This window comes from Thrips palmi, unplaced genomic scaffold (assembly GCF_012932325.1).
Source record: "Thrips palmi isolate BJ-2018 unplaced genomic scaffold, TpBJ-2018v1 HiC_scaffold_16, whole genome shotgun sequence".
NCBI classification, from domain to species: domain Eukaryota; kingdom Metazoa; phylum Arthropoda; class Insecta; order Thysanoptera; family Thripidae; genus Thrips; species Thrips palmi.
In genome coordinates this window covers 6,367,906-6,395,255 of record NW_023144625.1, presented here as the reverse complement: position 1 = coordinate 6,395,255, position 27,350 = coordinate 6,367,906, and the positions used below count along the sequence as shown (strand labels likewise).

The window sequence follows — 27,350 nt, the reverse complement described above, 5'->3', positions numbered from 1 at the left end:
ACTGCCACCGGTCTCGGCACTGGCCTGGCCCAGGTCCTGCAGGCGCTGAGCAGGCGCAGAGGTCCCGCCCCTGTCGCTGCTGCCGCTGCTACGCTGGCGAAGGCCGTGCCGCTGGCGTGGCCAAGGCAGGGAGCTCCTGCGCCCCGGCGCCGAGCCCGAGGCCGAGCCCGAGGCCGAGCCCGTCGTGGCGACGGGCACTGCGGCGACGGACAGCGGCGCGAGGGGCGGCGCGGGGGCGGCGTGATGCTAAGAGGGCGCGTGAGTGTGTGAGTGGGCGTGGGAGTGGCCGCTTCGCCGGCGCAGGAAGGCGCGCCCGTTGGTGGGGTACACCCTCGCCAACAGGATGAGGGAGGAGGCGAGCGCCATGCGCACCGGAGCATCCCTGCCGCCGGGTAGCCGCACCAGCACGGTGGCCACGGCCGCCACGCCGTCGTCGGTCAGCTCCACGGCCACCGGCAGCACGCCGCTGTTGAGGCGTGAGCCTGCGCTGCCCGCGGGGCTCCTGGTCTGCGACGCGCTGCCCGCAGCGCCGCCGCCCGTTCTGTGCTGGTGTTGCTTCTTGCGCGCGGGCGACGGCACCAACTGTGCCGCCGAGAAGCCCGAGGCCGAGGCCTGGGCGGCCGCCTGCCCGGAGCCTGAGCTGCCCGCAGCCCCCTGGCTCTGACTGGCGGCCTGAGGGCCCTGGCCCTGGCCCTGGCCCTGCACGCCGCTGGGGCAGTAGGCCGGCGTGCGGTCGGGCCCCTCCAGCAGCACGGTGGCAGACGCGAACGGCCGCTTGGCCATGTGCAGCATCTCCACCACGTGGCGCCGGCGCGCGCGGCGGATGTCAGCCGCTTGCTTTGCCTTCCACCCCACAACGCAAGCGGCCAAAAACAAGAAGAAGCACGAAAAGAAGACGGAGAAGAAGACGAACAGGTCGATGTGCAGCTGGTCCTGGCGGAAGAAGATCATGCCCAGCGTGGGTCCCGACGTGTTGCGCGCCGCCAGCGCGATGAAGAAGCGCGTGACGCCCAGCTCGTGCCGGTCCTGCGGCAGCGTCAGCACCAGCCTGTCGCGCAGGTTGCGCACCACGAGCAGGGTGTTCTTGTGGTTGACGGTCACGAACGACGTGAGCCCGTGCGCGTGCCGCTCTTGCCGAATGAATTTGTGGCCCAGGAAGGAGTGGAGTCGCTCGGAGTGCCTGTCGTGCCTGTCGTGCCGACCGTGGTCCCTGTCTGAGTACCTGCCGCGGTCACGCTCGCGCTCGCGTTCGCGGTCCCTGTCCCTGTCCCCAGGCGACAGGTGCAGGCTCTGCAGGCTCTGTAGGTGCGAGGCGTGCACGGACGAGTTGTCGCCCACCAGCGGCTCGGGCTGCACCAGCTCCACCGCGGACACCACCACGCCCCCGGTCAGCGTGTCGTACTCCTCGGGCCGCCAGATGTACTTGTGGTCCATGTCGATCTGGAAGGACACCCATTTAAAAACCAACCCAAGGTCCACCTCCACTGAGTCAGTCATCAACTCTCATTCAAACTTACTATGTGCTCGCCGGTCCGTTCGTTCACGTGAACAACGTATGTGTCTTCTCGTGGTGACAGGTACAGATCCAAGGCACCCTCTGTGACGTCTACTATGACTCGGATGTCAACATTCATGAAGCGGGGTTGCACGGCAAAGAAAACAGTTTGGCCGGGCATCAGAGGTCGAGGTTTCAGTTTACACTCATCTGTCAAAAAATAAGGGAAAGCGAATGTTAGCCTCTGCTGGTCTCGGCACAGTTTACAGTTGGAACACAAATGGATGGCAAAGAGCTTACCGATAAGTTTAGCATCCAGGCAGAATTTGAGGTCTACACTCATTTGTTTGTAGCATTGATGGCCATCAGTTGGCTTCCCCATGTAAGACTCTCGGCACTTGGAGCACTGATTCCTCCAGCACTCATTATCAACATTGCTACTCTTCTGAGAAAGACTTTGCACACTAGGACAATCACTTTCAGTATTGTTTTGACAGTTGCACTTCTCTCCTGTCACTGGATCACACAAATGTCCATGGCCATGACACTGACATCTATAACACCAAAGAGAACAAATAAAAAATGATCCATAGACATATTCAAATAGCTTAAGTTCATTGGATAGTCATAAGCTTACGGTCGACAGGGATCTCTGTGATCTTCGCTGCCTCGAAAATTGCCAGAAATGCATTCATCGCACTTGTCTCCAGTTGTACGATTTGCACATCCTATGCAATGTGCATGAGTTGTTGGACCCTCACCAAGGAATGCTTTTAGGTCCTCTAATGGAACATCCAACCATTTACCAGACTGAAAGAATAAGTCAAAAATAATATTAGAAAGATGAGTAAACTTAAAAAACAAAAGAAAAAAAAACATTTTAAGTCAGTTTTGAGCTTACAGGAGGAGCGGAAATACTGTCATTGATACAGATGTGTGTGTGACCATTGCAGTAGTCAATGCAAGGGACACACTGACCATTATTACTTGGATCACCTACAAAGAGAGGTTTGCACCTTTCACATTGCCGGCCCTAGAAACAGAAAAAAGAAATTATAAAGGACAAGATTAAGTGTGCTTAAAGCTCAGCCAACAGGCCTTAAAAAAAAACAAAAAAACTAACCATTGTGTTGTTGCGACATGACAAACAGAAATCAAGTTTATCTGGGCCAGCACAGTTGGAGTGACCATTACATTGACATTGGATAGAACAGTTTGCCCCAACATAACCGAAGTCACAAAGACACCGATTGGGTTCAATGCACAATCCTCGAACACAACCCTGGCTACAGACAGGAACACAGGATTTTCTTTCTGCCCGGTCTGCTCGATATCCTGGACCACATTTGCAATGGAAACCAACGGTTAGATCCTCACAAACTTCTGACACAGGGTTGCATGAATGATGAGTATTTTCACACTCATTTTCAGGAGGACACTTGACGTAGTGCCAGGAAAATACTTTTGGTATTTCAATTGTCTCCGTTCCATTTTTATCTGTGCCAAAAAATTGAGTTAGTCAAAGTTAACTCGCAGATATAGAACTCAAACCTGTTGCCAGTTTGCTATTTGAACTCACATGAATGGATCAAAGGAGGGTGATGATTTTTCTTAAGTTCTTCTTGGAAAAGTGCAGCGCAAGTAGAACGCAGTGGACCTGAGGCGGGTCTCTCAAGGGAGCCTTCTGTACACACACCACGTCCTGTCTGGTTTCCACTGTCCAAAGAACACCAACCACAGCGAGCATGACGCAGGCAGTCTGAGCACTTGAAATAAGTCGAACACGGTTCTGGACAACGTTCAGTGTTGCCTCCACTGATAACCATTCCACACACACCACCAGAGCAAAGAAGAGATTGGTAGGCTGGAGAAACACACTAAAGGAAAAACAGAGTTTTTATTGGTAAAAATAAGGCAGAAATGAGATAAACAAATGCACTTGTAAGTCATGAGAGGTATTTACTTCATGTATTGCTGTTGACCAACGGCATTCACGGTAGCCCCCTTCGGCGCCATGAGAGCGAAGGCAGGAATCACAGAGCCTATGTTCACCACAGCGCTTTGGACAGTATGGGTAGGTAATTCGATCTAAGATGGTTTTCTTAGTACAACCCCAATCAAACGATGGCTCAATACCCCTCTCTCCTCGTAGCACTGGCCTAGTCCATATACAAGTATCCAATGTACGACATAGGTCGCATTCTGGTGCATAGCAATACTTCTCTGGACATTCTGACACATCTAAAGTAGTTTGAAGCTCACTTTTACCGCACTCATCAGAGTGTATATCTACACAACTTCCACTTCCAATGCCTTTGCACCATTTACAAGTCTGAAACAAAATTATGCAGAAAGAACTCATCAGAAAGAAAAACATTGAAGCACACCAGATAGAAATAAAAACTCACCTGTCCTTCTTCAATATGAGATGGCCATGATGCCAAGCATTCTGAGCATGCTTTGTGCTGTGAGCAATTTCGAGCTGATATCCATTTTCTGTTGCAAGAAACACCATTGGTAGTCCGGACAGTACCATTTCCACTGGAGCATCTATAAGACAAATTTGAATTTTGTAAACATGAATTCAATAATAAATACTGCCAAAATATAGAAAAGATCATTAAAAAGACTTAAATCTGCTTCAAAATTCATAACTTACTCATCAGGCATTGAGCGTGCATTGTTGTAACAAAATGTAGAGTTAGGAGCACCTCCTGATCTTATGACAGCACAGTAAGAGCACCCAGGAAGATGACATTTCCCAGGCCACAAAGCACAGAGATCATCTGGGAGCGACAAGTGTGTAACATGGCTCTCAACGCCACCTTCAAAACCACCAACCACGAAGATAGCTCCAGACTCTGGATCCATTGCCATTGCATGAGCGTAGGTTGAGGGAGGTACCACACCAACTAAATTGACATCTGCAAGAAAGAAACATGGGCAAACAAACATTAGCTTACATCACTAAATATGGGGTCTGATATATATTCCAAACCTACCTTTTGAAATAAGTCGAACCCACTGATTACATGTGTACAAATATGCTACTAGTGTATCAGTCATATTGTGGGGATGAGAACGTCCTCCAAAAATAAGCATGTAATCATCCTTGGTAACTGCAGTATGGAAAGCTCTTGCTCTTGGCTGAAAAAGATATTTTAAATATTATTGGAGCATTTTGAAAACCAACCAAAAATAACGTAGACAAGAACTATAAGAACACGGTTCCTTACCAAATGCAAATCTGGCGGATTATAATTTTCAAATGGGGGCAACATAGACCAGACTCTGGTCGGATAATGCAAGGAATACAGCTTGTTGGACAACAGAGTGCGATTTACGAGATAATTATACCCTCCAAACACATAGAAACTTTGACTTGGACCATGGAATACTGTGCTGTGACCAAAAATACCTGAAAAGCAACAAAACATTGAGTTAAAATAGACTTTCAAAGCGATGAAAAGCACAGAGGTAGAACTAAAAGAAAACATTGCAAATTTTCATTTCAAAGTTATCAAAGTTTCTCACCAAGAGGACGATCCCCGGTTGTATTAAAACGGCTCCAATTTTCAGTTTCTAGGTTGAATTCCCACACAAATTCACTAAATCCGACAAGAGGACTTAAACCACCAATCAAAATTAATGTCTCAACATCTCCACTTTTAAGTAGGGTCAAGGTGTGCCCAGCTAGAGGTGGAGGTCCTATTTCGGACTGTTAAAAAACAAATATTATAATCACATATTGCACTGAGTACATTCAAGAGAGCTACAAAGATTGTTCAATATCTTTAAGTGACTAACCTGCACATGAATCCAACGCTGACTTTTAAGTACAAATTTCCAGGTGTCATTAAATGTAGCCTTGGTGCTATCACCTCGAGCTCCAAGACCACCATAAATGTATATCTCTCTACGAGATTGAACAATTTCAGCTGCATGATAGTATCGGCCTTTGGGCATTTTAGCATCACTGGTGGAGTCCACAGTAATCTGAAATTTTTTTTATCAATTTAGAGCAGTTATAGAACCATGTGGAACTAAAATCTGTAGGACCAAATCAATCAAATTACCTGCATCCAAGTGGCGTTTTTTGTGTCAAACAATCTGATGTCATTGAGAGGTCCATGAGACAAAGAGAATCCTCCAAACATCCACAAAGCACCTCTGCGGTCAGCACTCAAAGAATGTCCAAATCGGGGCAACATTTTACGCCAATGGGCTAATGAGCTTGCTTCAGACAGATGCGCCGAGTTAAAAAGTTCCGTTGATACTAGATGTGATGGTAACAACGATACTGAGCAATCTGGACCTCCCCAGTCTGGATTACAAAGACAACGCCAATAGCTCTGTAAATAAAGAAGACACACATAGCAATGGTCTACAGTCCAGAGCCAAGAAAAAAAAAGAACGAGAAAATGCAATACCTTGTCACAGATGCCTTGCTTCAGTTCAGCAGAGCAATTATTCGGGCAAAGAGGTTCAGCACAGTGCGGACCAGACCAGCCCTCAGGACAAACACAATGACCATTGAGACAAGTCCGATTGGCAGGACAGTGATCAGGGCACACAAAAATCACATAGCTAGCATTAAACCCGTCGTTCAAATCCAACTGTTTGTAATGTATAGTCATAATGCCTGAAGAAGAAATTATTGTTATTCAATAAAACTACTTTTAAAAAATTAAATAAAGACTTGACTAAGGAAAGTAATCTGAAACTGTCACTGACCAGTGGTTGCTTCAACAATATAAGGATATACAGAATCATCCCCACAGAACATTCCCAAAACATGACTTTGATGGGTTGGATTTGTTGAAACAAAATCAGGAAGTCCGTCATATATATAAACACTATTTTCGTCACATGGAATTCGGATATCTTCATGAACTGTCAATTGAATGATACTGCAAAACAAGGCAAAATGAAACTAAACACAACATCATTCCTTACAGGAAACTTTCTTTTCTTTCTTTTATTACCATTCTGTTTTCACATGCTGAAGTAAAGGGCAGTAAAGAACGAGTAATGAAAGGGAAGTAAAGAATGACTGTACCTCGGTGGGTTGTCAGAACGATTATTCATGTGGAATGGGCTGATAATCCACAAGCATTCAGAACTAGGAGGTCCACCAAATCTTGGCTCCCACTGATTTGCTACTGCTGAACGGCTGCCTAATCCTTGAGATTCAAAACCAGCTAAAACACCTCGGGCCATACACTGATAATAGCACAGGCCACCATTTCTGTATTTTCAGAAAATAGATAATTTAATATTAGTCAAGTGTAGTCAAGTTTTAGATAATGAAATGCTGTTGGAAAATATTAAAGGTACTCAAAATGAAATAAAACTGAAAATAACCTTGGATCACCATAGAAGTCAGTTTTGCATTTATCACAGTTATCACCAACGGTATTATCCTGGCAGAAACACACACCAGTCTGAAAGTCACAAACGCCCAGTGCTTCACTTCCATGTTCATTGCAGTTGCACCCATGACAACCCTGACCCGACGTTGCATTCCCATAACTTCCAGCTCTAAAACAAATTTATTGCAAAAAAAAAAATGTGTTAAAATTTAAAAAATCAGAAAATAAAAGAGAGTTTTTAGAAATAAGTTACCTGCAATATTGACAATATTCGCCTGTAGTCCAATCCTGACATTGGTCACATTTGCCTACTCCTTGCGAACAAGTGGAATGATTATTGCAGAGACAATTTGTGTTGCAATCTAACCCAGTCCAACCTAAATCACATCTACAGGAATAGTCAGGAGCTCCTACACAATACCCATGGACACAATTATAAAAACATCTGCAAATCACAAATAAATAGTTGTTAACAGCATTCATAAATCAAAAGAGAAAAGGAAAAATAATCTCCAGTAAAGGATACCAACGTTTTGGTACAGGTCGTTCGACCATCACCATTAAATCCTCTTTTACACTGACATGAGTATGACCCATGAGTATTTGTACAAATGGCATCAGGATGGCAATCATCAAGACCGAGGTCACACTCATCAACATCTGGACACTGAGCATATGCCCAATTTACGACGTCTTCATCACTCATTAAAACAGCAGAGCACGGCTCTGCAAAGATACAAAAATTATGATTGTGATAATTATTAATTATATTAATACTAAAGTTCATGTTTAAAAGATTTAGATTAACGCTTTGCTTACATACCATCATGAGGTTGGTCAAAATCCCCCTGAACGCAAATTCCTTGAATGGGATTTTCGGTTGAATGGCACCAACCACAGCCAAGTGTATGCACACATGATGAGCAATTTAGGTGACGCATACAACTTTTACACTGCTGTGCTCCTTCTCCTGGCGGAACTGCAACTCCATTGGACGGTCCCGTAGTCACACCATGGTACGTTTGATCAAGCCATTCTCGACACAGGCCAAACTGATACTCAGAAGTGTATACAGAGAATGAGAAGCACTCCTGAAGCAAATACACAATCAAAATTAAAATCAGCAATCAGCACTGAGACAGAAAGAAAAGTGGCCGCTCTGCCCTTTGATAGGTCAAAAACGAGACCGGACCGACCTGGGTCGCCTCACACCAAACGCACACGCCCCTCTCCTCGAGACACTGCGAGCAGTTGCCTCGCTCGTGGCAGGGCGCGGGGCACTTGTTGACGTCAAGCACGGCGTCCGAGGCCCTGCCGCGGCGGGCGCAACGCGCGTCGTCCGTCCACCACTCGCACAGGCCGGACGACACGCACGCGTCGCAGGAGATGTAGTTGGAGCAGTTGGGGCACGTGGCGGGCTGCAGCGTCAGGTAGTGCCACTCGTCCGGGCCGGCCTCCTCGCCCTGCTTGCGGCACGCCTCCGTCTCGTCCAGGTGTCGGTCCAGGCACTGAGCCGTGATCTCGCACCAGCCGCACGCCGAGTCCGTCAGGCAGGCCAGGCAGTTGGAGTACTGCCAGCAGGACCCGTTCTCGTACGGAGCCAAGTACTCGAACGTAAACACCTTGGCACTCTCTTGGCTCCGGTTGTGTTGAAGTTCCATTTTAGACTGATGATGCATGTCCACTCCGACAGTTTTGCGGGATTCAAAGTCGACCAAGAAAACACCATCGTGCAGAAGGACAGGCTTCCCAGGTTCCCAAGTGGCACTGACACAGGCAGATTGCTCAGCACTGAGGTTTCCAACTATTTCCTACAGAAAATAGAGAGTATTGGGTGAGCTTTAGGTAAAACATTCGTCGGTTCAAATCTAGTTTTCCGTTATATTCTTACCAAGTGGGCATGTTGAGGTAGATCAGAGGCATTTAAATGAGCAACTTGCAGAGTAGCTGAAGAATGGCTGACACACATACGCAGAGTTTCATGGGAATCTTTCCACCAGTCTGGAGGGTGAAGAGATCCTCTCAGTCGGGCAGTAATACCACCAATAGGCTCTGAGCGAGACCATCCAGTGCCTGACGAGAAGTCTGCTGTTGTTGCATTTATTATACTGACCTAAAATATGTAAAAGAAGAATTTGTAATACAGTGCATACCTTAAAAATCAAGTCAAACATGACTTCAACGCAAAAATTACATACTGAATCTGGCTGGGACCAGTTGGCTGGATGTTTATACTGCACAAATGTCAAACCTGGACGCCTGTCCAAAACTCTGCATTCTTCTACTCGTGTCACTTCTGTTCCTTTAGGACCCCACCAACCTGGGGCCTCAGATGGAGTGTCCTCACCCAGGCCACACACACCATAATTGTCTAATTGGAGCCAAAATTGATTAGTATCCACATAATCAGACACAGCCTAAACTCTCATCCTCCCAAATGAAAATGTACTCACCATCCTTATGGTGACACCTTGCATTTTGAACACACCACGTACACTGACCAAGACGAAGTTTAAAAGCAGCTGATGCGGTAGGGGCACTTCCGTGAATCAGGCAAGAATGACAATCTCCCAATGCTGGGCACACTCCTAGACAGCGCGTTGTTTGAAGGTTGGTGGTGCAATTGACACCTACAGTTCGGCCATAACAAACATCATCAGCAGAACACCAGCCACATTCTGGGTTTGCTGTGCACTCCACTCGAACATGATGCCTGAAAAAATTCAAAATCTTAGTGCCTTGGAATAAAGCTTACTTTTTTTCAGTTTGGAGGTACAGATTTTTAAGTAGATTTCACCTTCCACAGACTTGATCCGGTTCATATGATTCTCCTTCTCTGCTGGCTAGCATTGGAGGCAAGGTATAGGCAAGCAAATCAGCGTTAACATTTCCATGGTAGCCACCAACAACAAGGAGAGTATTTCCGTTGCGCACAGCTGCAGCATGGGCAAAAACACCTTGTTGCTTTGGGTAACGAGATGCTGAAATATTGAGAGGCATTTGTTAGTTGGCAGCTTAGCAGCAACTACAATCGCATTGAGGAGATAGGAGAAACATCAAACCTGGATGGTGTGTTCCCAAAACTTCATGGTTTACCCATGTGTGGCAACCTAGATGATACAGATATAATTGGCTGTCATAACATATTTCTTCTTTATTGTGGCGATGTGAATACCCACCAAATACAACAAGATAATTTCCTGTGAAAGAAGAAAAAATTAAGAACAAGTTCTAGCTAATGAGTTAACCAAAATTAATTTTTTGACTCACCAATAATGGTACTGGTGTGAAAAGCCCTCTCCCTTGGCACATATGTTTCAGGAAGGTGTGCTCTTGGATAGTGCAGCTCACTCCAATGGCGAGCATCAAGTTGAAAGGCAAACATTCTGTCTGAGAGTTTGGAAAAACGCTTCACACCTGCTACTACACCACCATAAACAAGCAGAGAGTTTGAAGCTGGGTGGTAAACTGTCGAATGGGCCACAACTCGTACGTCTAACTCCTTTCCTCCTCTTGGATGAACTAATTCCCATTGTTCATGATCTGCACCTTTCTCACCTACAAAAGAAAAAGACAAGATTAATAAGTTTGAAGGGGAAAAAAACGTACATTTGTGTCTTTGAAGAAAACCACTCACCAAGAGCAATTTTTATGCGATAAAGCCTAGATGAGAAATCACCACCAGCAGTGCTTCCTCCAAATAAATAAAGGTAATCACCAGCTAGTGTTAGTGTATGTCTGGTAAGTTTGGGAGGGCGCACTTTGGAATGTATAGCTCGCAGCAACCAAGACTTTGTGTTTACATTGTACAACCACAACTCATCAGACAAAGAGCCATCAGATAATTTGCCACCATATAAAGCCATTCCCTCAGCACACCTGAACAAAAAAAAAAAATTGGTAAGGATGACCATTTTTTTATTATTGTCCTTTTTTTGTGAAAACCCCTGCAGGGCCGGAGGAGGGAAGATACATCATCTTACCTGCATGCTGCATGCCCATATCTTGGTGCAGGCCGTTTTGGGTGTGGTAGTTTGGGTGGCACAGAGGTTGAAGACTCTCCATCATGCATAGGGTCAGCAGGATCTGCTTCATTCACATCAGAATCTGGTGGTATTTCTGAGACTTCAGTTGAATCGGATGGAATTTCAGTGACTGCAGATTGAGATGTCTCTGTAGAAAACTGCTCTCCTGTGCCGGATATTAGGGCTTGCCTTGGAATGCGAGCCAAATGTTGTCCTTTTTCTTGCGCAGTACGATGTTTAACTTTTAAAGTGGCATTATCCGCAACAGAGAAAAGTAAGTTGCGCAAAAATGAGGACTTTGGCCTTAAGCCCCATCTTTCTTCTCCACTCTGACCAACTTGTTCCAAGACATCAGCTAATGTGTGTGCATCAAGAGGTGCAGACCATGATGCAGCACCCTCTGCAAATAAAAATCAGCAACAGCGTATCAGGAAACCATCCTTCAAGTATTAAAATTATTGATTATATTATTAAAAATCTTTTAAAAAATCACCAATTTGTTTTCCTGATTCATCTTCCCACTGACTCAATTTAAACTGGTACACCACAAGATCACCAAGAACATTATTCAAATCAAAGCCTCCAAACACATAGAGGGAATCAGTTTCTCTCAAGTATACAGCAGAGTGAGCAGCTCTTGCAGTAAATCCCCCTTCGGAGTGTGAGAGTAAATGCCACCTAAAATTTCAAAAGAAAAACTCTTAAGATTCCTGTTGAAAGCATTGCTTTTGTTGAAACCAATAGCACAGAAATAAGAACTCACCTATTTCCTTCAGGATCATCTCGATGCAATGAGCATGCACGACCTGTATAGTTTGCCGCACACTCACACCGTCCTGCCCTACAAATACCTCGACCCAATGCATAACCACACTCATCAGGGCAAAGCTCTACACCACAGTCTTTTCCTCCCCAATCTCCTTCACACACACAAGCATGGCGGACACACAAGCCATGGCCGGAGCAATTTCGAGGACAATCAGTAACAGAGAACTCTGCTCTAAAGCCATCAAGGACATAGTTAGTATCTGAGTAAAGGAGAATTAACATCTGAAAGTACAGAGAAGTTGTATTAAAATTTATTCAGGTCCAAGCAACTAGACGTCTAAAATAACTTGACACTTACAGATCCAGATACAGCAGTCACTTGTTGAGGTTCTGTTTTACCACTGAAACTACCTAGTAGAGGAGAGTTGAAAGAGCTTCCATCATAAACAAAGACATAGTCATATGAGCACTCAGTGCCCATGGCTCGGAAACTAAGGGTGATGAACTGCTGACTGTTGTTAGCTGCAAGCAAAACAAAGCAAAAATTTAGCAGGGACCAAAGTGATAATATTTTTAAATTCATTCTAAACCATGGATATACCTTTGATGAGCCATTCACAATGAGAATCTTGGGTGTAGTTGAAGCCTGTGGGTCCGTCTGTGACAATGCCCCATGGCTCTGTGAAAACCTTTCGGGACTTGTCGCAGGGGGCCGATTGTGCAGCTGCATTGACGAGAGGAAGGCAGACCAGAAGGCCTGCCAAGAGGCAGGTGGCAAGTGGGGCCATGCCATGGCCAACAAAAATCCTATCCGGAGAGGCCACCTTGGCTGATTTTCATCTGGAGAACATGGAAAAGTACTAAAGATTAATAAATGGTACAATTGATATTCATTATAAAGTGATAGCAAAGGCTTATAGATACAAGTTTTCTACCGGTCATATGACAGATAATTAAAGGACCTTAATGCAAAATAGCCTGTTCTGCTGACATCAAGGTTAACTGTGACAAGTTTATCACATGAGTTGGACCAATGAATCCTTGCAGGAGAACACACTGTGTATACGGGAGTCAGAGCGCAACAATAAATTGCGATTAATACTCACACAAATTGGAACCATTGGAAGTTATACAGATTTAAAGCATCAAAACAAAGTTCAAATGACCAAGTTAGCAGAGAGAGAGAGGCCTGCCCTGCGCCTTGCTGTACTGGATCATACACAAAACACTTGTTTGTTGTTTTTTGTCTGTTTTCACCAGTCGCATGGAGTGAAGGCTGTGAGTTGTTAGAGTCCATGATCAATGCGTTGCTTGTCACGTACCGAGTCGCGTACTCCTTTCGTTAAAAAGTAGTTTGTACGAACCAGTTCAAGTTGGTATGCCGATCATCTAATCAACATGCCTCCGCAGGGGTTAAAACATGTAAATGGAAAAACAAAAGGTGAGTACTCAAGCCGAAAGTCACTGTGACCGTCCCGACTACGCACAGTTCAAGACGGGTCAGCCACTGGAGTTTCTACTCCGCTAATGCTAGTTAAATGCCCAAATACTCCTCTTTCGTGTCGGAACTTCCGCTATTGTGCGCAAAATACCACGAGATGTGGAGCATGCGTCAAAATTTGACTCCTTTGTGTCTAGTTTTCAAGTAGAACCGAGTTGTACCGTGTAGTGGTGCATTTGTGAGAACGACCATCAGGACAAAGTGCTGATCAAGGTAAAGAGCGAGATAGTGGTCCCTGACATGTAAAATGATGCCGCTGACGTTTCTGGTGTGTCCAGTTATTCACTGTTAGGTCAGATGCGCGTTTTACAGTAGCTTGCTTGCATTTTCCTTGAGAATATTGAGGCGGAATGGATTTGGTAAACACGAGAGGGGGTTCCGTTTCATCAACTGCAGCCTGCGGCACGGTTGCCTATGTCAGGATGCCAGGGTGGGGATAGGACTCGTGGAAAATGTGCTAACCCGAATTTCACTTTATTCGATTATCCATGGCGAAGATTGTACCGTGATTTTGCTCCATTTATCCTAGAATCAAGGTAGCTTTCTGGATCTGCTCGTTTGACAAGTGTAGGGCCTGCGTGGTGTAGGGGGCATGGGCTCATGTGGGTTCCTCATTGCATAAGTCAGTCATCTTGTTTGAAGGGAAGCCTAAACATGAAAATATTTTTTTCATGGTGGTCCCGAGGTTTAATGCACGTTACTTATGTTCAGGTGCTGAAGGCAAATTGGATATGCAGTCTTAGTTCAATTCTAATCATGTTCCATGCTTTAACATTGTGGAAGCTCTGTAGAGTGTTCCATGTTCAGCTAAACATGTTACGTTTCACATGATGAAATAAGTGAAAAATAGGGTTAGAATGTGTTTATAAATGTGTGCTTTCAACCTTCATGTGTGGAAAATCTTAATTTTGCACTGGAATCTGTCATTATGCATCTAGGTCATGAATATTTATTTGCTGTACCGAGGCTTTGGTTTTTAGTGTGTCGCTCGGTCTGTGGACTGAGTTCTTTGTAATAATTGATAAAAAAGAATTTATTGGGCCATTCTTGTGATAGGAGCCTTCTTTTTTACCATCTCTTATAGTTTTGTCTGGTATCAATATCTTCTTATACAATTCTTTTCCATTTTCGTATCATTTTGGTTGTGTTTTTCAGACCAACCTTAATGATAATAAAAATTTGAGGAGACCTATTAGACATTATACTTATTTGTTGTTAATAGAAACAGAAGCTAAGAGATTCAAACATTTTTATAAACAATTTATTCTTTGACCCTAGAAAGAGCCTGAGGAGAAAGATTTAACTCCTTTCCCTCCCCCTTCCCTTCTATATGTTTTTGCCAATTCTTGGCTCATAAACTTTGAGGAATTATTTTATTCTATTTTTAAAAGTTGCTTTTGTTTCTTTTCAGGCATGGCGAGCAAAGTTGCAGACAAGGCTGCGAAGGTGCTTCCTGCTGAAGACTTCCAGTTCATCCCACCCCGTGAAGCCCCTGTGTTTGAACCAACAGCTGAAGAATTTGAAGATCCATTGGCATACATTGCCAAAATCAGACCCCGTGCTGAAAAGGCAGGCATCTGCAAAATCAGACCACCCAATGACTGGCAGCCACCATTTGCTGTGGATGTCGACAAGTTCAAGTTCACTCCTAGAATCCAGAGGCTAAATGAGCTGGAAGCAAAGACAAGAGTGAAGTTGAACTTTTTTGATCAAATTGCTAAATTTTGGGAGCTTCAAGGCAACACATTGAAGATACCCATCATTGACAAAAAAGCCCTAGACCTTTATTCCCTGCATCAAAATGTTATCAAACTTACAAATGATAACTATGAAAACTTTGTCAAGCAGAAGGATAAGGCAGTGCAGGAGCAGATGTGGTTTGAGGTTGCCGCCAAAATGGGCTATCCCGCCAAGAGAGGCCATTCTTTGCTTCTGAAACATCATTATGACCGTATCTTGCGGCCATATGACATATTTCTCAAGCATCCTCCTGGAGAAACATTGAAGAAGGAATCAAGAAAGGAGCCCAAACCAGAACTTAAAGTGGAATCCAAATCCGAGCCTAAATTGGAATCAAAACCAGAACTTAAATTGGAATCCAAAGCAGAACCCAAATCTGAAAGCAAACTCGAGCCCAAAACGGAACCCAAGTCTGAAGATGAAGAAGGTGAAGCAGAAGGAGAAGAATACAAGCAACATCAAATTCCAAGTCGTCAAGCTATTGAGCCACCTTCAAGCCAGAAGTCAGCAAGACGTTCCAAGCGCTATGGCATCTGTGACTCTGCCAAGGAGGGCTCCGAGTCTACATCTCCAGACAGCAAAGAATTGCGCAGGCTTCTGTTTTATGGAGCTGGTCCCAAAATGGCTGGCTTCAATGAAAAGCAATCTCCGAAAAAGAAAAATTCTAAGAAAGGGTTACATGAGTTTGATCCTTTGGCTAAATATGTGTGCCACACCTGTCAGCGAGGTGATTCTGAAGAAAGTATGCTCCTTTGTGACGGTTGTGATGACAGTTATCACACCTTCTGCCTTGTTCCTCCACTGAGTGAAATTCCGAAAGGTGATTGGCGCTGTCCAAAATGCTTGGCTGAAGAGGTGAGCAAACCGCTGGAAGCATTTGGATTTGAGCAAGCTCAAAGAGAATACAGTCTTCAGCAGTTTTGTGAGATGGCTGATCGTTTTAAATCTGAGTATTTCAACATGCCTGTTCATGTGGTACCAACGTCAGTTGTGGAAAAGGAATTTTGGCGCTTGGTATCCTCCATTGATGAAGATGTTACTGTTGAATATGGAGCAGATCTTCACACCATGGACCACGGTTCAGGTTTCCCCACCAACCCTGGTGAAACTTCGTGTGAGTATGCCACATCAAAATGGAATCTCAACAATCTTCCTGTTTTGGAAGGTTCTGTGCTTGGCCACATAAATGCTGATATATCTGGCATGAAGGTGCCTTGGATGTATGTTGGCATGTGCTTTGCTACATTCTGCTGGCACAATGAAGATCACTGGAGCTACTCTATTAATTATCTCCATTGGGGTGAGCCCAAGACATGGTATGGAGTTCCAGGAAGCTCTGCTGAAGCTTTTGAAGAAACAATGAAAAGAGCTGCTCCTGAGCTCTTCCAATCTCAGCCTGATTTGCTTCATCAGTTAGTGACTATCATGAATCCCAACATACTTGTGAATGATGGAGTGCCAGTTTTCCGTACTGACCAGCACGCCGGAGAGTTTGTTGTCACCTTCCCTCGTGCGTATCATGCTGGATTCAACCAAGGATTCAATTTTGCTGAGGCAGTAAACTTTGCTCCTGCAGACTGGCTGCCTATTGGCAGAGATTGCATCACTCATTATTCCAATCTGCGACGTTTCTGTGTGTTTTCACATGATGAGCTGGTTTGCAAAATGGCTTCAGATCCTAAAGATTTGGAACTTGGTGTTGCAAATGCCGCTTACAAAGACATGCATGTTATGGTTGAAAGTGAGAAGAAACTTCGTAAGTCCCTTCTGGAATGGGGCGTGCGCACAGCAGAAAGGAAGAACTTTGAATCCATGCAAGATGATGAAAGGCAGTGTGAGGTGTGCAAGACTACATGTTTCTTGTCTGCAGTTACGTGTGATTGCCCAACTGCCAACCCTAAGGGTCAACAGCGTTTACTTGCTTGTCTCAGACATTACGCTGATCTCTGCAAATGTGAACCATCAAATCATACACTGTGGTATCGATATACATTAGATGAACTTCCCCTTATGCTCAGAGATATCAAGCTCAGGGCTGAATCATTTGACAATTGGGTTTCAGCTGTGAAAGATGCTCTTGATTACAAAACTCCGAAGACTATCGATCTTGCTGGATTCAGAGGCTTGTTGCAAGAGGCTGAAGATAAGAAGTTCCCGGATTCGGAGCTCCTTCAAGCTCTTCGTGGATCTGTACAGGAAGCTACCAAGTGTGCAAATGTAGCTTCCCAGCTTGGAGGAAGAAAAACTCGAAATCGTGCTCGCACATCACAAGAGCCGAGGTTGAAGCTTACTGTTGAAGAGTTGCAGCTGTTTGTTGAGGAAATTGACGAACTTCCCTGTATCTTGAGGGATGGTGCTGCTGTGAAAGATGTGTTGGAAAAGGTGAGGGAATTCCAGACAAAAGCTGCTGCAATGATGAGCAAGGAGCCTGACATCGAAGTAAGAAGGGGGAAGGAGATCCGTGAAGTCTTGGAGTTGGGCATCAGTTTAGATGTTGAGCTGCCTGAACTTGAAGCATTGAAAGACCTTTGTCTGCAAGAGGAATGGCTTGATAAAGCAGTGAAACTTCAGAATGCTGCAGCTGCAGATTTAGAGGAGTTAAGCTCCCTTGTAGCATCATGTGATGAGCTGCCCACCCCTCGTCATGAAGTCATCAGTGCATTATTGGAGGAATTTACAGAATTAGAATCAAGAGCTCTACATTGGCAGACTCGTGCTCGTGCTGCCATCCAGGAATCATCCCTAGAAAAACAAGAAATTCTGGACAAAGAAGCAGAAGAGATGTCAGTATTTGTACCAGAGATGAATGAAGTTGAGGATGCAGTGAAAACAGCTGCCAAGTGGAAAGTGCAAGCAGAGGATCTGCAGGTTGTTACAGATGGCCCTGAGCTGGAGCTAGTTGAAGCTCTTGTGCTTAGAGGACAAGCATGTCCCGCCAGACCCCCAGGCCTGGCTGAATGGGAAGAACGCATCAGGAATGCTCGTGCCTGGAGGGAGAAGACAATCCGCACTTTCATGTTCCGAGAATCTCCTCTCTCATTAGTTGAGGCACTCCTTCCCCGTACAGAAGTAGGGGTTGACAGTGTACCAGTGAAGAGAGACAAGGACCCAGTCAAGGACGAAACAGCAGCAGTTCTTGACATTCAAGAAGTCAACACTCAGAAGAGGCTGAGAGACATGGGAGACAAAACGTATTGCATCTGCAAGAAACCTTTCACTGGTGTCATGGTGAAATGTGAAATCTGTTATGACTGGTTCCATGCACGTTGTGTTCCTCTGCCAGAGAAGGCTGACTCGAAGCCATTGTTGACCATGGAAGATCGAATCCGAGCTGTTACAACTCGTCAAGTTAAGTTCCTTTGTCCAGTATGCCAGCGTTCAAAGCGACCGCAGTTCAAAGCAGTTTTCCAGCTGCTTTCCAGCATTCAAAAGCTAAATGTTCAAATGGTTGAAGCAAGAGTCGTACACAGTCTGTGCCAACGAGCTCTTGGGTGGAAGGAAAAAGCACGCAAGATGCTTGCTCAAGATGATCTCTATATACCCAATCCTACTGCTGTGGCTGATCATGCTTATTCAGCTGCTTCAACATTGTCACCTAACAAACATGCCAGAAAGTCTCCATTGGTTCCTAGGCAAGACAAGCCTCTCAATATTTTGATGGATAAGATGCGCATCGAGCTTGAATTGCTCATGCTAGAAGGAGATCTTATGGAGTTAGATCTGGAAGAAACAAATGTCATTTGGAATGTTCTAAGAAACTCTGAAGCCAATGCTGAAACGTCAGTCATTGAACCTGATGAAATGGAGGTCAGGGTGGAAGCTGAGGCAAGCCAGGAGTTGAAGAGCAAAGAATTGGAAAGATTTAGAGAGAAGCAGAGAACTATGAAACGTAAAGCAGATGATGACAAGAGCCGCAAACGAGGTGGGAAACCGAAAAGGGCAAAGAAGCCTTCTCGACCAACCAGTCAAGAGGTATCCAGTGACAAGCCTGCTGATGGTGAGGAGGAAGAAGAGGATGAAGACTGCTCTGCCATGCCCTGTCTCAGACCTACTGGAAGTGAGGTCACATGGGTTCAGTGTGATGGTGCTTGTGAGTTGTGGTTCCATCTGCATTGTGTGGGGCTTGATAAAGGCGACATCTCTGAGCAAGAAGACTACATCTGTTCTCAGTGCAATGGACCTAATCCAGAACAGCGCATGCAAATGATGGTTGTCATGGATTCTACCGTACCTTTGTCCCACCCTGACCCATTAGCCATCACCTCTCAACCGCAATGTAGAACTCCAACATAATTTATATTTTAGATATTGCCATTGTAGATAGCTTGTCTTAATAGAGAAATATTAGAATAGAGAAGCATTGGGTATGTGTGGCAAGGGGTTTTTTCTGTCATTTTTACTCCCCTTTTTTACTACTTATTCTTCTTTCAATTTCTGCATTTGTTAGTCAATTGCTGCTGTAGTAAATTACTTGTATCACCTTCCTTGCCTAAAGCCCGCGCTTTATAATGTATAGTAGTGTTACAAAAGAATTCACTTTTTATTTGATCAATTTTATGCTAGTTAAGGCTTGTTAAGGAAAAGATTTTTTTTTTGTAACACAAAGACTGGTTAGAGTGGAGACAAGGTTCCCTTGTATTAATTTCTCCTCAATGCCCAATTAACTTTGTTTTCTCTCCTCACCCTGCCCTAATTTGTTTTGTTTATTGTAAATAGTCTTGAGCCTTTAGATTAGATTTTAGCTGTTTTTCTTAGCAGACAGAACAGCGTAGTACAGTATTGTTTAGGAGGCTATAAACCAAATTGTTATATTATGTCTGCTAAATCAGAGATTTGTTTATTAGAGAATTATCACAACAATCACAGTTATGTATGATTATTGACACAAATTTATGTATATCACTGTATTACCACCCTTAATATTTTTCCTGGGAGGAAATCATTTTAATTTATTTTGTGTATATACTTGTACTTCTGTCCTGGTTTAACTTTTGTGATAGTGTATGAATGTTTAGTGTGATCTCTTACGTGTGAAAGGTGTGTTGTTCTCAAATTGTGAGCGCTGTCTAAGTATATCTTTCTTTTGTGTATTTGTAAATCTTCCCAGGAATGACTGAGTATTATTATTATGCTGACTTCCTTTATTTTGTTGTGCTGTGTGAGCTCTGTAAGACACGGTTTCTTGTACTAGATTAAATAACATTAATCATTAGCTTGTGTTTTATTCAGAAGTCCTTCAACTCCCTGGTAAAACAATTTTACAGAGTAGGAATTACCTTAACATAAATAAATACATATTACACATAATATGCTTTGTACATTGAAATTGTATTTATATACAGAACATTTAGTTTGAGACTTGGAATTGGCTGCACTTTACCATTCAAGAACTCCAGGAATATACTGATCAATCAATGACTGGTAGTAAGGCTTGAGGGCTTCAACATCAGGGAGATCATCGTCAGTCTTTGTGTAAAGGTCATATTTGCTGGAGAAAAATACAAGACAAATTTTTGGCACACTGGAGTTACACAAGTTAAAGCTTTAAAAATATGAGTAACTTACTTGAATTCCAGGACCCATGGAAGCATCTTCAGGTCCTTCTCATTGCAAAGGTGCATGTAGTCGCCACTTGAGTGCCAGGGATAGAAGGAGTGGAACCTGCCATTGAAGAGAGTTTTTATTACCAAGGTGTACCTGATACTATTCCGTTCAAATGCGCCCAATCGAATTTCTATGAAATGAGGTTTCGCTGAGAGCAAATTATGTGCTGTTTCGGTTTTGCGAGCGCCGGATAGTAGGCAACCCATCGGGCGCCTCTGTACCTTCCCTCCCGCGCCCGATGGGTTGCCTACTACCGGGCGTCCCCTTTTCTCCCGCACGCTTGGGGAAAAGGGGGGGGGGGCGCTTCCCATTAATTGCACAAAATATGGACTTAGGAGGGAAAATGAGTGGCCGTAGCAGCGGAAATCTTGCACATTCCAACAATCACTGAACTCAAAAATAGACAGTTGGTCGACCCTCGCTTGGAAGGGGTGACACGGGGCGACGAAACCACTGTCGGCGCGTCGAGACTTGGACTCACCTGACCATGTAGAGGGCCTCGTCGGGTAGTGTGGATTTGTTGTGCTTGAGCACCTGGTAGATGTACTCGTCGTGGCCCCAGGACATGAGCACGTTCTCCAAGCCGCAGTGGGGCTTGTACATGCCGTTCTTGGTGGAGTAGACGGGGTGCTTGCCGTCGGGGTTGTCCCGGAAGCTGGTGTCGCGGTACACGACGGAGGGTCCCCACTCGCAGCCCACGGGGAAGGTGTCGCCGGTGGTGGCCCACTGGGGCTCTCCGTACAGGTGCAGGATCTTGCCGACGTCGTGGATGAGGCCCGCCAGCTGGAACCAGCCCTTGTCAGGGTGCTCCTTACGGATGCCCTCGGCCGTCTGGAAGCCGTGCATGATGTTGGGGGTGTCCACGTCGGGGTCGCTCTGGTCCAGGAAGTTGGACATCTTGGTGACGGCCTCCATCATGGTGGCCTTGAACTTGTCGAACTTGAGCCAGTTGGCGCGGCGCTCTGGTGGGGGTGGGGGAAGACGTTAGAACCGGGGAAGTCCGCGCGCCACGACACCGCGGTGCACCGCTGGGCACGCGTCATTTGCGTAACGCCCGTTGATGTCACCGTCTACGAGATACCTCTATTTCGTAGTGGGTCATTTCTATCATCCCTTCTCGGGGAGAAGGAAAAGAAGAAGGCAATGGCGTACCTTTGACGAAGTCCACCGTCATCTGGGTGTGCATCTCATGGTATAGCTTGCGGACGCGCTCCTTGATGGGGTCGGTGGGGTCGATGGTGTAGTCGCGGAACTGCACGATCGGCTTGGTGGCGAAGGAGGGCTCCGGCCTCAACAGCTCCGACACGTCCAGCATGTGCTCCTGTGGACAGCGCTCGTCTCGGTATCCGACGGGGGCCGCGGGGGGGCGCGCCGCGTGGGGCAACCCAAGATGAGAGTCACACTTACCGCGGTGGCGGTCATCCTGCTTGGCACGCTTTGGTACACTGTGGTCGCTGCCGAATGTAAACAGACACTGGCTCGAGTCGGATCGCGCCTCCGGCACTTTATTGGAGTCGTTATCACCTCCGCGGACTCCACCACCACCGCCACCGACAGCGGCGTCAACCCGAAGGGGCGCGCTGGCGCGCATCGCAGAGGCACCCGAGTGTGTCCAACTTGTTGTTCAACTTTCTTCGGGAAACAAATCAACAAAGCCGCCAGGGCGACGTAACGTGGTCCGCATTTTTTTTTAGCCGCGTGCTTCCCTTGCTTCCGCGCTTGTTGCGTGTGTGCGCGCTGCCGCGGTGCCCACTGCTTTCGCGCTCCGCTATCGTCGACCTTTCGGACCTTTCACTCTCTTATCCACTCCGCCTTGCGAAATGCGAAATGCGGCCCTGATGGCCTGACCAAAGGCGCTGGCGAAAGTCGTTATTACAATGCCGCGCGAGGACCGCGAGGGAGGAGGCCCCCTACGATGCCCCCTACGAGGCCCCCCTACGATGCCCCCTACGAGGCCCCCTACGAGGCCCACGAGGTCACGATGAAGGTCGCCGGGGTGAGGGTGGCGGACCGTGCCGCGCATCGCCGCCGCGGGGGACATAACTATAAACAGTACGAATACTCCCGCCGCAGGTGCACGAGGGATCAACCAGGCGTGGACAGGCGTGGATTCATGGAGGGTGTACTAGGGGAGCGATTTTAGAAGGGAAACTGGGGGCATTTCTTGCCCCCCCTCCTCCTCCCCCTTGCCCGCCACATCGGCACAACCCCGGCTTTTAGGCAATGCCCCTTTTGGTAGACAAACGCTGTGCAATGTCCCCTCCCCCTCCCATCCCCCTGCCCTGGACAGCATGAGGGCAAATATTGCCGCCCCTTCTGCAAGGCTCGAGCACCCCAAGGCAGCCAAGGAGTTGCACGTGCCCCTGTAAGCGAGTAGGCTGCTACTTTTCGCCGTTCCGGCGTGGCAGTGGGCGTGCACGCTGTCCATGGGGTGTGGGGCGTGGCCGGCACACATTTCACCCGATCGAACATTGGCGGCCGGCCGGCCAGGCGGGCGAGCGCCTCATCGCTGTCCGGCGCCTGTCACAACCAGGCAGATGAATCATGGATCAAGGCGATGCTCCTACGGCTGCCAACTGCCAACGCCCGGACTTTCGGCCCCCAAGCATTGCCCTACGCCATGGCATGCCTCGGGACATGCACTGATTGCTCTGCACCCCCGATTCCCGATCGATGCACCAGTGCGGGTGCGGGCGGCAGGGGGGGAGGGGAGAGGGAGGGAGGGACACTCGCAGTGCAGCCAACCAGCCAATAAGTTGGGTCCGGGGGAAAACGGAGGGAAAGGGGGTGACGAACCATGGGAAACATGAGCACGAGAGTAGTGTATTGTGGACCCAGGTCGACCACCTCGTTTGACATTCGCGTGCCGCATCGGAAAGTTGTCGCACGACTCTGCCTCCTCGCCAGAGTTGCCCAGCCTGTGTACAATCGCATTTAAAATGTTTCAAATTTTCAAGCATTTGGATAAAACTTACTCGAATCATCTCGAATAAATCAGAACGCGTCGGTGCCCCCTCCCCCTAAAACATTTCGAAGCGGGTTTCTCTTGCAGTCACCTCCCCAATTCGAATTTTGGCGCGCAAGAGGCATTCTGCTAGTTTTCGGCGCGCCAACTCTTCAACTTGGCAACACTGTCCGACTGTGTTGTGTGCTGCCGACATTAGACAACAACATTAAATTGACTGGTGTTGATGTCTACGAGTTAGGCCCCAGGCCTGCGGGGGGCGCTAAATTGACCGGTGAGGTTTAGACGTTTAGGCACAGAGAGTGCCATTTTACAAAGTTGACGACTTCCTCTTAAAAAGTGAGGGGTATTCATACTGCGGGCGATTTTCGCCTTACCTTTTAGAGGTTAAGTTTAGACTTCCTCGGTTGCCTTTTCCGAAGCTGTTTGTTTTGCAGCCTACCAAAATGCCTACATTCTCTTGCGTTCGATTTAAAATGGATTTGAAATCAGTTTTCGAAATATTTTTCTCTCTTCTTTGCTCTGGGTTGATGCATTTGGCCTGTTGTTTGGCTTCATCAGTCTCTTTCAAAGCTGTCATTGGTGAAAGATTTGACAGTGTTTTTTAACTTTGTATCGTATTTCAGGTGTAAGCTGATTGTTGAAGGACATGGCTAACTACTCTCCTCAACACCGTAATGAAAGTCCTGGTGGTCCAGGGCACTGGCAACAGTCAGTCAACCACCTGCAACCAGCAGAAGGACCCATTCATAACAGCAATGGCGCATCTAATGGCACCTCTTTCCAGCGACAAGAACAGCCAGGGTCTGTGATCACGTATGTTCTTATTGGTTTCTTTCAGTCTCCTAACAAGTACCTATTACAGAACACATAATATAACTGAAACTAATTTTTCAAATCTCGTTTGACATTGCAGCCGAATGGCACCCTATGGTGGTACGCCTTGGACTTACAATGCAGAACACATTCGGATTCCAGCTGCTCCAGAACCTGTTAGTTATTCAACTCAGACTGGGTATCCAACTGATGAACAAGGTAAATAAATTTATTTTATTTTTTAACTTGAAATATTTGTTGACCTTCCTTAAATGCTTTAAATCTTGTTTCAGGACAAAGATTAGCTCAACCACGAATCTGGAATGTTGTGAAGGATGAACCTGAAGATCTTACTGGACGGCACAGAGAAAGCAAGACCCTTCAAGACACTCTGCAAAGAAGTTCTGATGCTCAAACGACTACCGGAGAGTCTGATTCGGAGAGTGATAGTGACCTTTGCATTGATGAACAGGTAAGAAAACTATAATCACTAGAAAAATTGCCTTGCTCTTAGATCCTGTCATACATTCCACTAATTAATATCTTTCCAGACACGAGCTGCAGCAGGAGGTCCTCGTAAGCGAAAGAATGTTGTTCCTGCAAACGTCCTGCATGATGTAACTCCTGCAGAACTTCAGAAGCGACCAGGTCTCATTCCACTAACATCAAACTTGGCTGGGCCTGTTCAAGTTATGACAGCAAAGGACGGTGCTAAATTGTATTCGTGCCCAGAGTGCAATCTATTTTACGCAGACCATCTTGCCTTTGAGATTCACCTGCAAGGTAATGCTCCCACATCATCTTCACTGTAGAGTGCCATTGATGATAAATTCTAACTCCGGTCACTTTCTCTTCTCAGCTCATGGAGTGTCTCTGGGTAAGCGCCATATTTGCAAGGAGTGTGGAACTAGTTTTCGGCGTAGGGAGCATCTTGATGCCCACATGACTGCCCACAGCCAAGATAGGCCATTTTCCTGTGAGACCTGTGGCCGAGCTTTCAAAAGAAATGAACATCTGACCAGACACAGAGTTTTGCACTCGGGTGATAAGCAGCATGTTTGCTCTGACTGTGGTAAATCCTTCTTCCGCAAAGACCATTTGATGAAGCATTCTCAGACCCACATTATGAGAAAGCTCACATCAGGTGAAGGCTGACAGAAGCCTTTGGAGGATGGATTACACTTCCTCCTGAAAGTTTAATGCAAATTATTGCTTGCAGAATAACATTTCATTTTATTTGCCAATGGCATATTTATTTCTGTGACCAAATACTTATGCAACTACAGTATGTTCATTTTAGCTTTCAATGTTCTCTTTAGTCAACCAGAAAAAAACTTTTTAATTAGTAACTATCAAGCAGCTTGGAGAGAACTACTATTTGATTTGTACAATTCTGAATTGTAAGGAAATTCATTTTTCATCTTTAGTCATGACTGAGGTTAGTACCTCTTTCTCATCCTATATTTTGTTAAATGCATCAGTGTATTGTTCTGTTGTGTTTTTGTGGTACTTCCTGTAACGTTTTTGAACCCAACTTTGATCTTGGTTTCATATGAAACGTTTTGAAATTTTGTTACCTAGATTTGATTTGTTTTTGTTATTTAGTTTATAATCCTGCATTTAATTGAATTTTGAGTTTGTGCTGGTCAAAATCATTGGACTTTGGTTAAAAAGACCGAACTTCCAGATCATTTTACTTTTCTGTCCCAGTATTGTTTCTGTTAGTTCTTATTGTTTTGTGCAGCAAGCAAACTCAAAACAGAATTAAATAGCTGTCTCTCTTTATTCTCTTCTTTTGAATGTTATATTAGAGTTTTCATGTTCATAAGTAACTGTTTGCCCATAATTATTAGATCCAGTGGTGCCCACCTTAGGCCAGCAGAGTTGGCTGCCTCTGCAGAAATTCTTGCGAGGGGGCAATATGAGGGAAAATGACCCTGGTCAGTGAGGGTAGGAGTCACAAGAAGAAACTTTACCATCTAGGAAAAAAATATGTGGGTGCCACAACAGTATTTAGATCTCATTACTTTAAATATTAATCTGCTCTATGTAGAGCCCAAACAAAATCCACTTTAACTTTGCAAGTCATAGGTAAGTGGCATCCTTCTACAGGTGTCGAAAAGAAACTTTTGCTATGGATTCTTTTTAAACCTGGTATTGTCAGTATTGTTGCTGTATCTGTAGCATTCTACATTCTTGTGTTAAGTTGGGAAAGACAGAAACCATCAAACGTTCTGGGTTGATTGCTAGGCCATTATGCTTTCCCTCCCTAAAGGAGTGAAATAACAATAAATACCTGTAGAGGTATCTGTCTCTCTCCCTTCTCTTTCCTTAAAAAAAGAAGTAATTGTGTACTGATTTGATAGAGACTGATTCTTTTTGAGAAACCATCAGATTTGTTGTAAGAATGTGTTCAACAATCAAGTAAAAGTATTAATCTAATAATTATGATTTCAAGATTAGTAAGTGAGGGATCATTGTCTAAAAGGAATCTCTAGTTAAAATGAGTATTTTGCTCATGCTCAATTGTGAGTTTTTATATTGTTTCTTTTACTTTACATTTATAAAATTTATTTGATTGGTTTAAAAGTTGAAATTTGTTTTGAAAAAGACTTGATTTTTGTTGCGTTGTTTTGGGGAGCTGCTGTGTTGTATGTTATATGTTATCTGTTTATGGTAACCCCCTTCTTTTTCCTATTTTGCTCTATTCATCTGTTGGAGCAGAGTTTTCTCTGAAGGTAGTTGAATGTGTCTGTGTGAAATCTAAATAGTAGGTGTGTTAGATTATATTCCCTATTTCATGTGTTACTAAGGAAACTCTTCATGTTCGTACTTGTGGTTATTTTCTTATAGTATACTCCATTTTCCCTTCCATGCACATCTTCTAGTCAGTTTGTGCTGTCTGAAATTATGGCTCTCAAAATGTACAGCTCGTTAAAAATCTGGGTTGCATGTCATGTCATCACTCATTACGCAGTACTTTTTCTGTGCCATTTTGCCATGTAACAATCTGAATAAGGAAAAATGTATTGGTTCCTTTCAATGAACAATTTGTTTCTCCTGT

The 27,350-nt window shown here is 45.3% G+C and overlaps 4 protein-coding genes across 8 annotated transcripts; 2 read left to right on the top strand and 2 right to left on the bottom strand.

Moving 5' to 3' along the window:
* Nucleotides 1-218: 218 nt before the first annotated feature.
* LOC117642563 (multiple epidermal growth factor-like domains protein 8) lies at nucleotides 219-12,913 on the bottom strand. Its single transcript, XM_034380846.1, has 36 exons — nucleotides 12,767-12,913; nucleotides 12,262-12,500; nucleotides 12,019-12,182; nucleotides 11,656-11,942; nucleotides 11,386-11,570; nucleotides 10,851-11,292; nucleotides 10,505-10,746; nucleotides 10,138-10,425; nucleotides 9,930-10,067; nucleotides 9,665-9,848; nucleotides 9,321-9,580; nucleotides 9,066-9,238; nucleotides 8,759-8,980; nucleotides 8,064-8,678; nucleotides 7,691-7,958; nucleotides 7,398-7,593; nucleotides 7,121-7,312; nucleotides 6,860-7,036; nucleotides 6,555-6,743; nucleotides 6,230-6,405; nucleotides 5,926-6,137; nucleotides 5,572-5,847; nucleotides 5,303-5,491; nucleotides 5,030-5,213; nucleotides 4,732-4,913; nucleotides 4,498-4,642; nucleotides 4,155-4,419; nucleotides 3,904-4,045; nucleotides 3,459-3,827; nucleotides 3,075-3,372; nucleotides 2,619-2,992; nucleotides 2,397-2,528; nucleotides 2,133-2,305; nucleotides 1,796-2,049; nucleotides 1,518-1,705; nucleotides 219-1,440 (listed from the first exon to the last, which is right to left on the bottom strand). Exons 2-36 carry the CDS (start codon nucleotides 12,446-12,448, stop codon nucleotides 247-249), a joined length of 9,162 nt encoding a protein of 3,053 aa, XP_034236737.1. The 5' UTR covers nucleotides 12,449-12,500; nucleotides 12,767-12,913; the 3' UTR covers nucleotides 219-246.
* Nucleotides 12,914-12,917: 4 nt separating this feature from the next.
* LOC117642564 (lysine-specific demethylase lid-like) lies at nucleotides 12,918-20,113 on the top strand. 3 transcript variants are annotated; one of them, XM_034380847.1, is made up of 2 exons: nucleotides 12,918-13,101; nucleotides 14,573-20,113. In XM_034380847.1, the coding sequence occupies exons 1-2, from the start codon at nucleotides 13,059-13,061 to the stop codon at nucleotides 19,192-19,194; spliced, it is 4,665 nt and encodes a 1,554-aa protein (XP_034236738.1). In that variant the 5' UTR covers nucleotides 12,918-13,058; the 3' UTR covers nucleotides 19,195-20,113. The 3 variants fall into 3 exon arrangements, with proteins under 3 accessions (XP_034236738.1, XP_034236739.1, XP_034236740.1); XM_034380848.1 differs by lacking the exon at nucleotides 12,918-13,101 and adding an exon at nucleotides 13,140-13,374; XM_034380849.1 differs by lacking the exon at nucleotides 12,918-13,101 and adding an exon at nucleotides 13,555-13,697.
* LOC117642566 (inositol oxygenase) lies at nucleotides 20,108-22,073 on the bottom strand. Its single transcript, XM_034380853.1, has 5 exons — nucleotides 21,913-22,073; nucleotides 21,658-21,826; nucleotides 20,987-21,467; nucleotides 20,467-20,562; nucleotides 20,108-20,389 (listed from the first exon to the last, which is right to left on the bottom strand). Exons 1-5 carry the CDS (start codon nucleotides 21,925-21,927, stop codon nucleotides 20,278-20,280), a joined length of 873 nt encoding a protein of 290 aa, XP_034236744.1. The 5' UTR covers nucleotides 21,928-22,073; the 3' UTR covers nucleotides 20,108-20,277.
* A 1,467-nt stretch (nucleotides 22,074-23,540) lies between these two features.
* On the top strand, nucleotides 23,541-25,527 carry LOC117642212 (zinc finger and SCAN domain-containing protein 10-like). 3 transcript variants are annotated; one of them, XM_034380160.1, is made up of 6 exons: nucleotides 23,541-23,809; nucleotides 24,097-24,286; nucleotides 24,387-24,505; nucleotides 24,580-24,758; nucleotides 24,838-25,069; nucleotides 25,146-25,527. In XM_034380160.1, exons 2-6 carry the CDS (start codon nucleotides 24,120-24,122, stop codon nucleotides 25,439-25,441), a joined length of 993 nt encoding a protein of 330 aa, XP_034236051.1. In that variant the 5' UTR covers nucleotides 23,541-23,809; nucleotides 24,097-24,119; the 3' UTR covers nucleotides 25,442-25,527. The 3 variants fall into 3 exon arrangements, with proteins under 3 accessions (XP_034236051.1, XP_034236052.1, XP_034236050.1); XM_034380161.1 differs by having other exon boundaries at nucleotides 23,542-23,744; nucleotides 24,097-24,274; XM_034380159.1 differs by having other exon boundaries at nucleotides 23,550-23,744.
* The last annotated feature ends 1,823 nt before the right edge of the window (nucleotides 25,528-27,350 follow it).

Bases quoted from the DNA above. Each gene is read 5' to 3' on its own strand.
- LOC117642563 (XM_034380846.1), bottom strand. From the start codon at position 12,448: ATGGCCCCACTTGCCACCTGCCTCTTGGCAGGCCTTCTGGTCTGCCTT. The intron at 11,293-11,385 runs GTGATTTTTTAA...TTTTATTTGCAG, and splicing joins TGAATCAGGAAAACAAATTG to AGGGTGCTGCATCATGGTCT. The intron at 9,849-9,929 runs GTTTGATGTTTC...TCAATATTTCAG, and splicing joins TTTGGGAACACACCATCCAG to CATCTCGTTACCCAAAGCAA.
- LOC117642564 (XM_034380847.1), top strand. From the start codon at position 13,059: ATGCCTCCGCAGGGGTTAAAACATGTAAATGGAAAAACAAAAG. The intron at 13,102-14,572 runs GTGAGTACTCAA...GTTTCTTTTCAG, and splicing joins TGTAAATGGAAAAACAAAAG to GCATGGCGAGCAAAGTTGCA.
- LOC117642566 (XM_034380853.1), bottom strand. The intron at 21,468-21,657 runs GTACGCCATTGC...CACCCCCACCAG, and splicing joins GACGGTGGACTTCGTCAAAG to AGCGCCGCGCCAACTGGCTC. The intron at 20,390-20,466 runs GTAAGTTACTCA...ATTTTTCTCCAG, and splicing joins CCATGGGTCCTGGAATTCAA to CAAATATGACCTTTACACAA.
- LOC117642212 (XM_034380160.1), top strand. From the start codon at position 24,120: ATGGCTAACTACTCTCCTCAACACCGTAATGAAAGTCCTGGTGGTCCA. The intron at 24,506-24,579 runs GTAAATAAATTT...ATCTTGTTTCAG, and splicing joins GTATCCAACTGATGAACAAG to GACAAAGATTAGCTCAACCA. The intron at 24,759-24,837 runs GTAAGAAAACTA...ATATCTTTCCAG, and splicing joins ACCTTTGCATTGATGAACAG to ACACGAGCTGCAGCAGGAGG.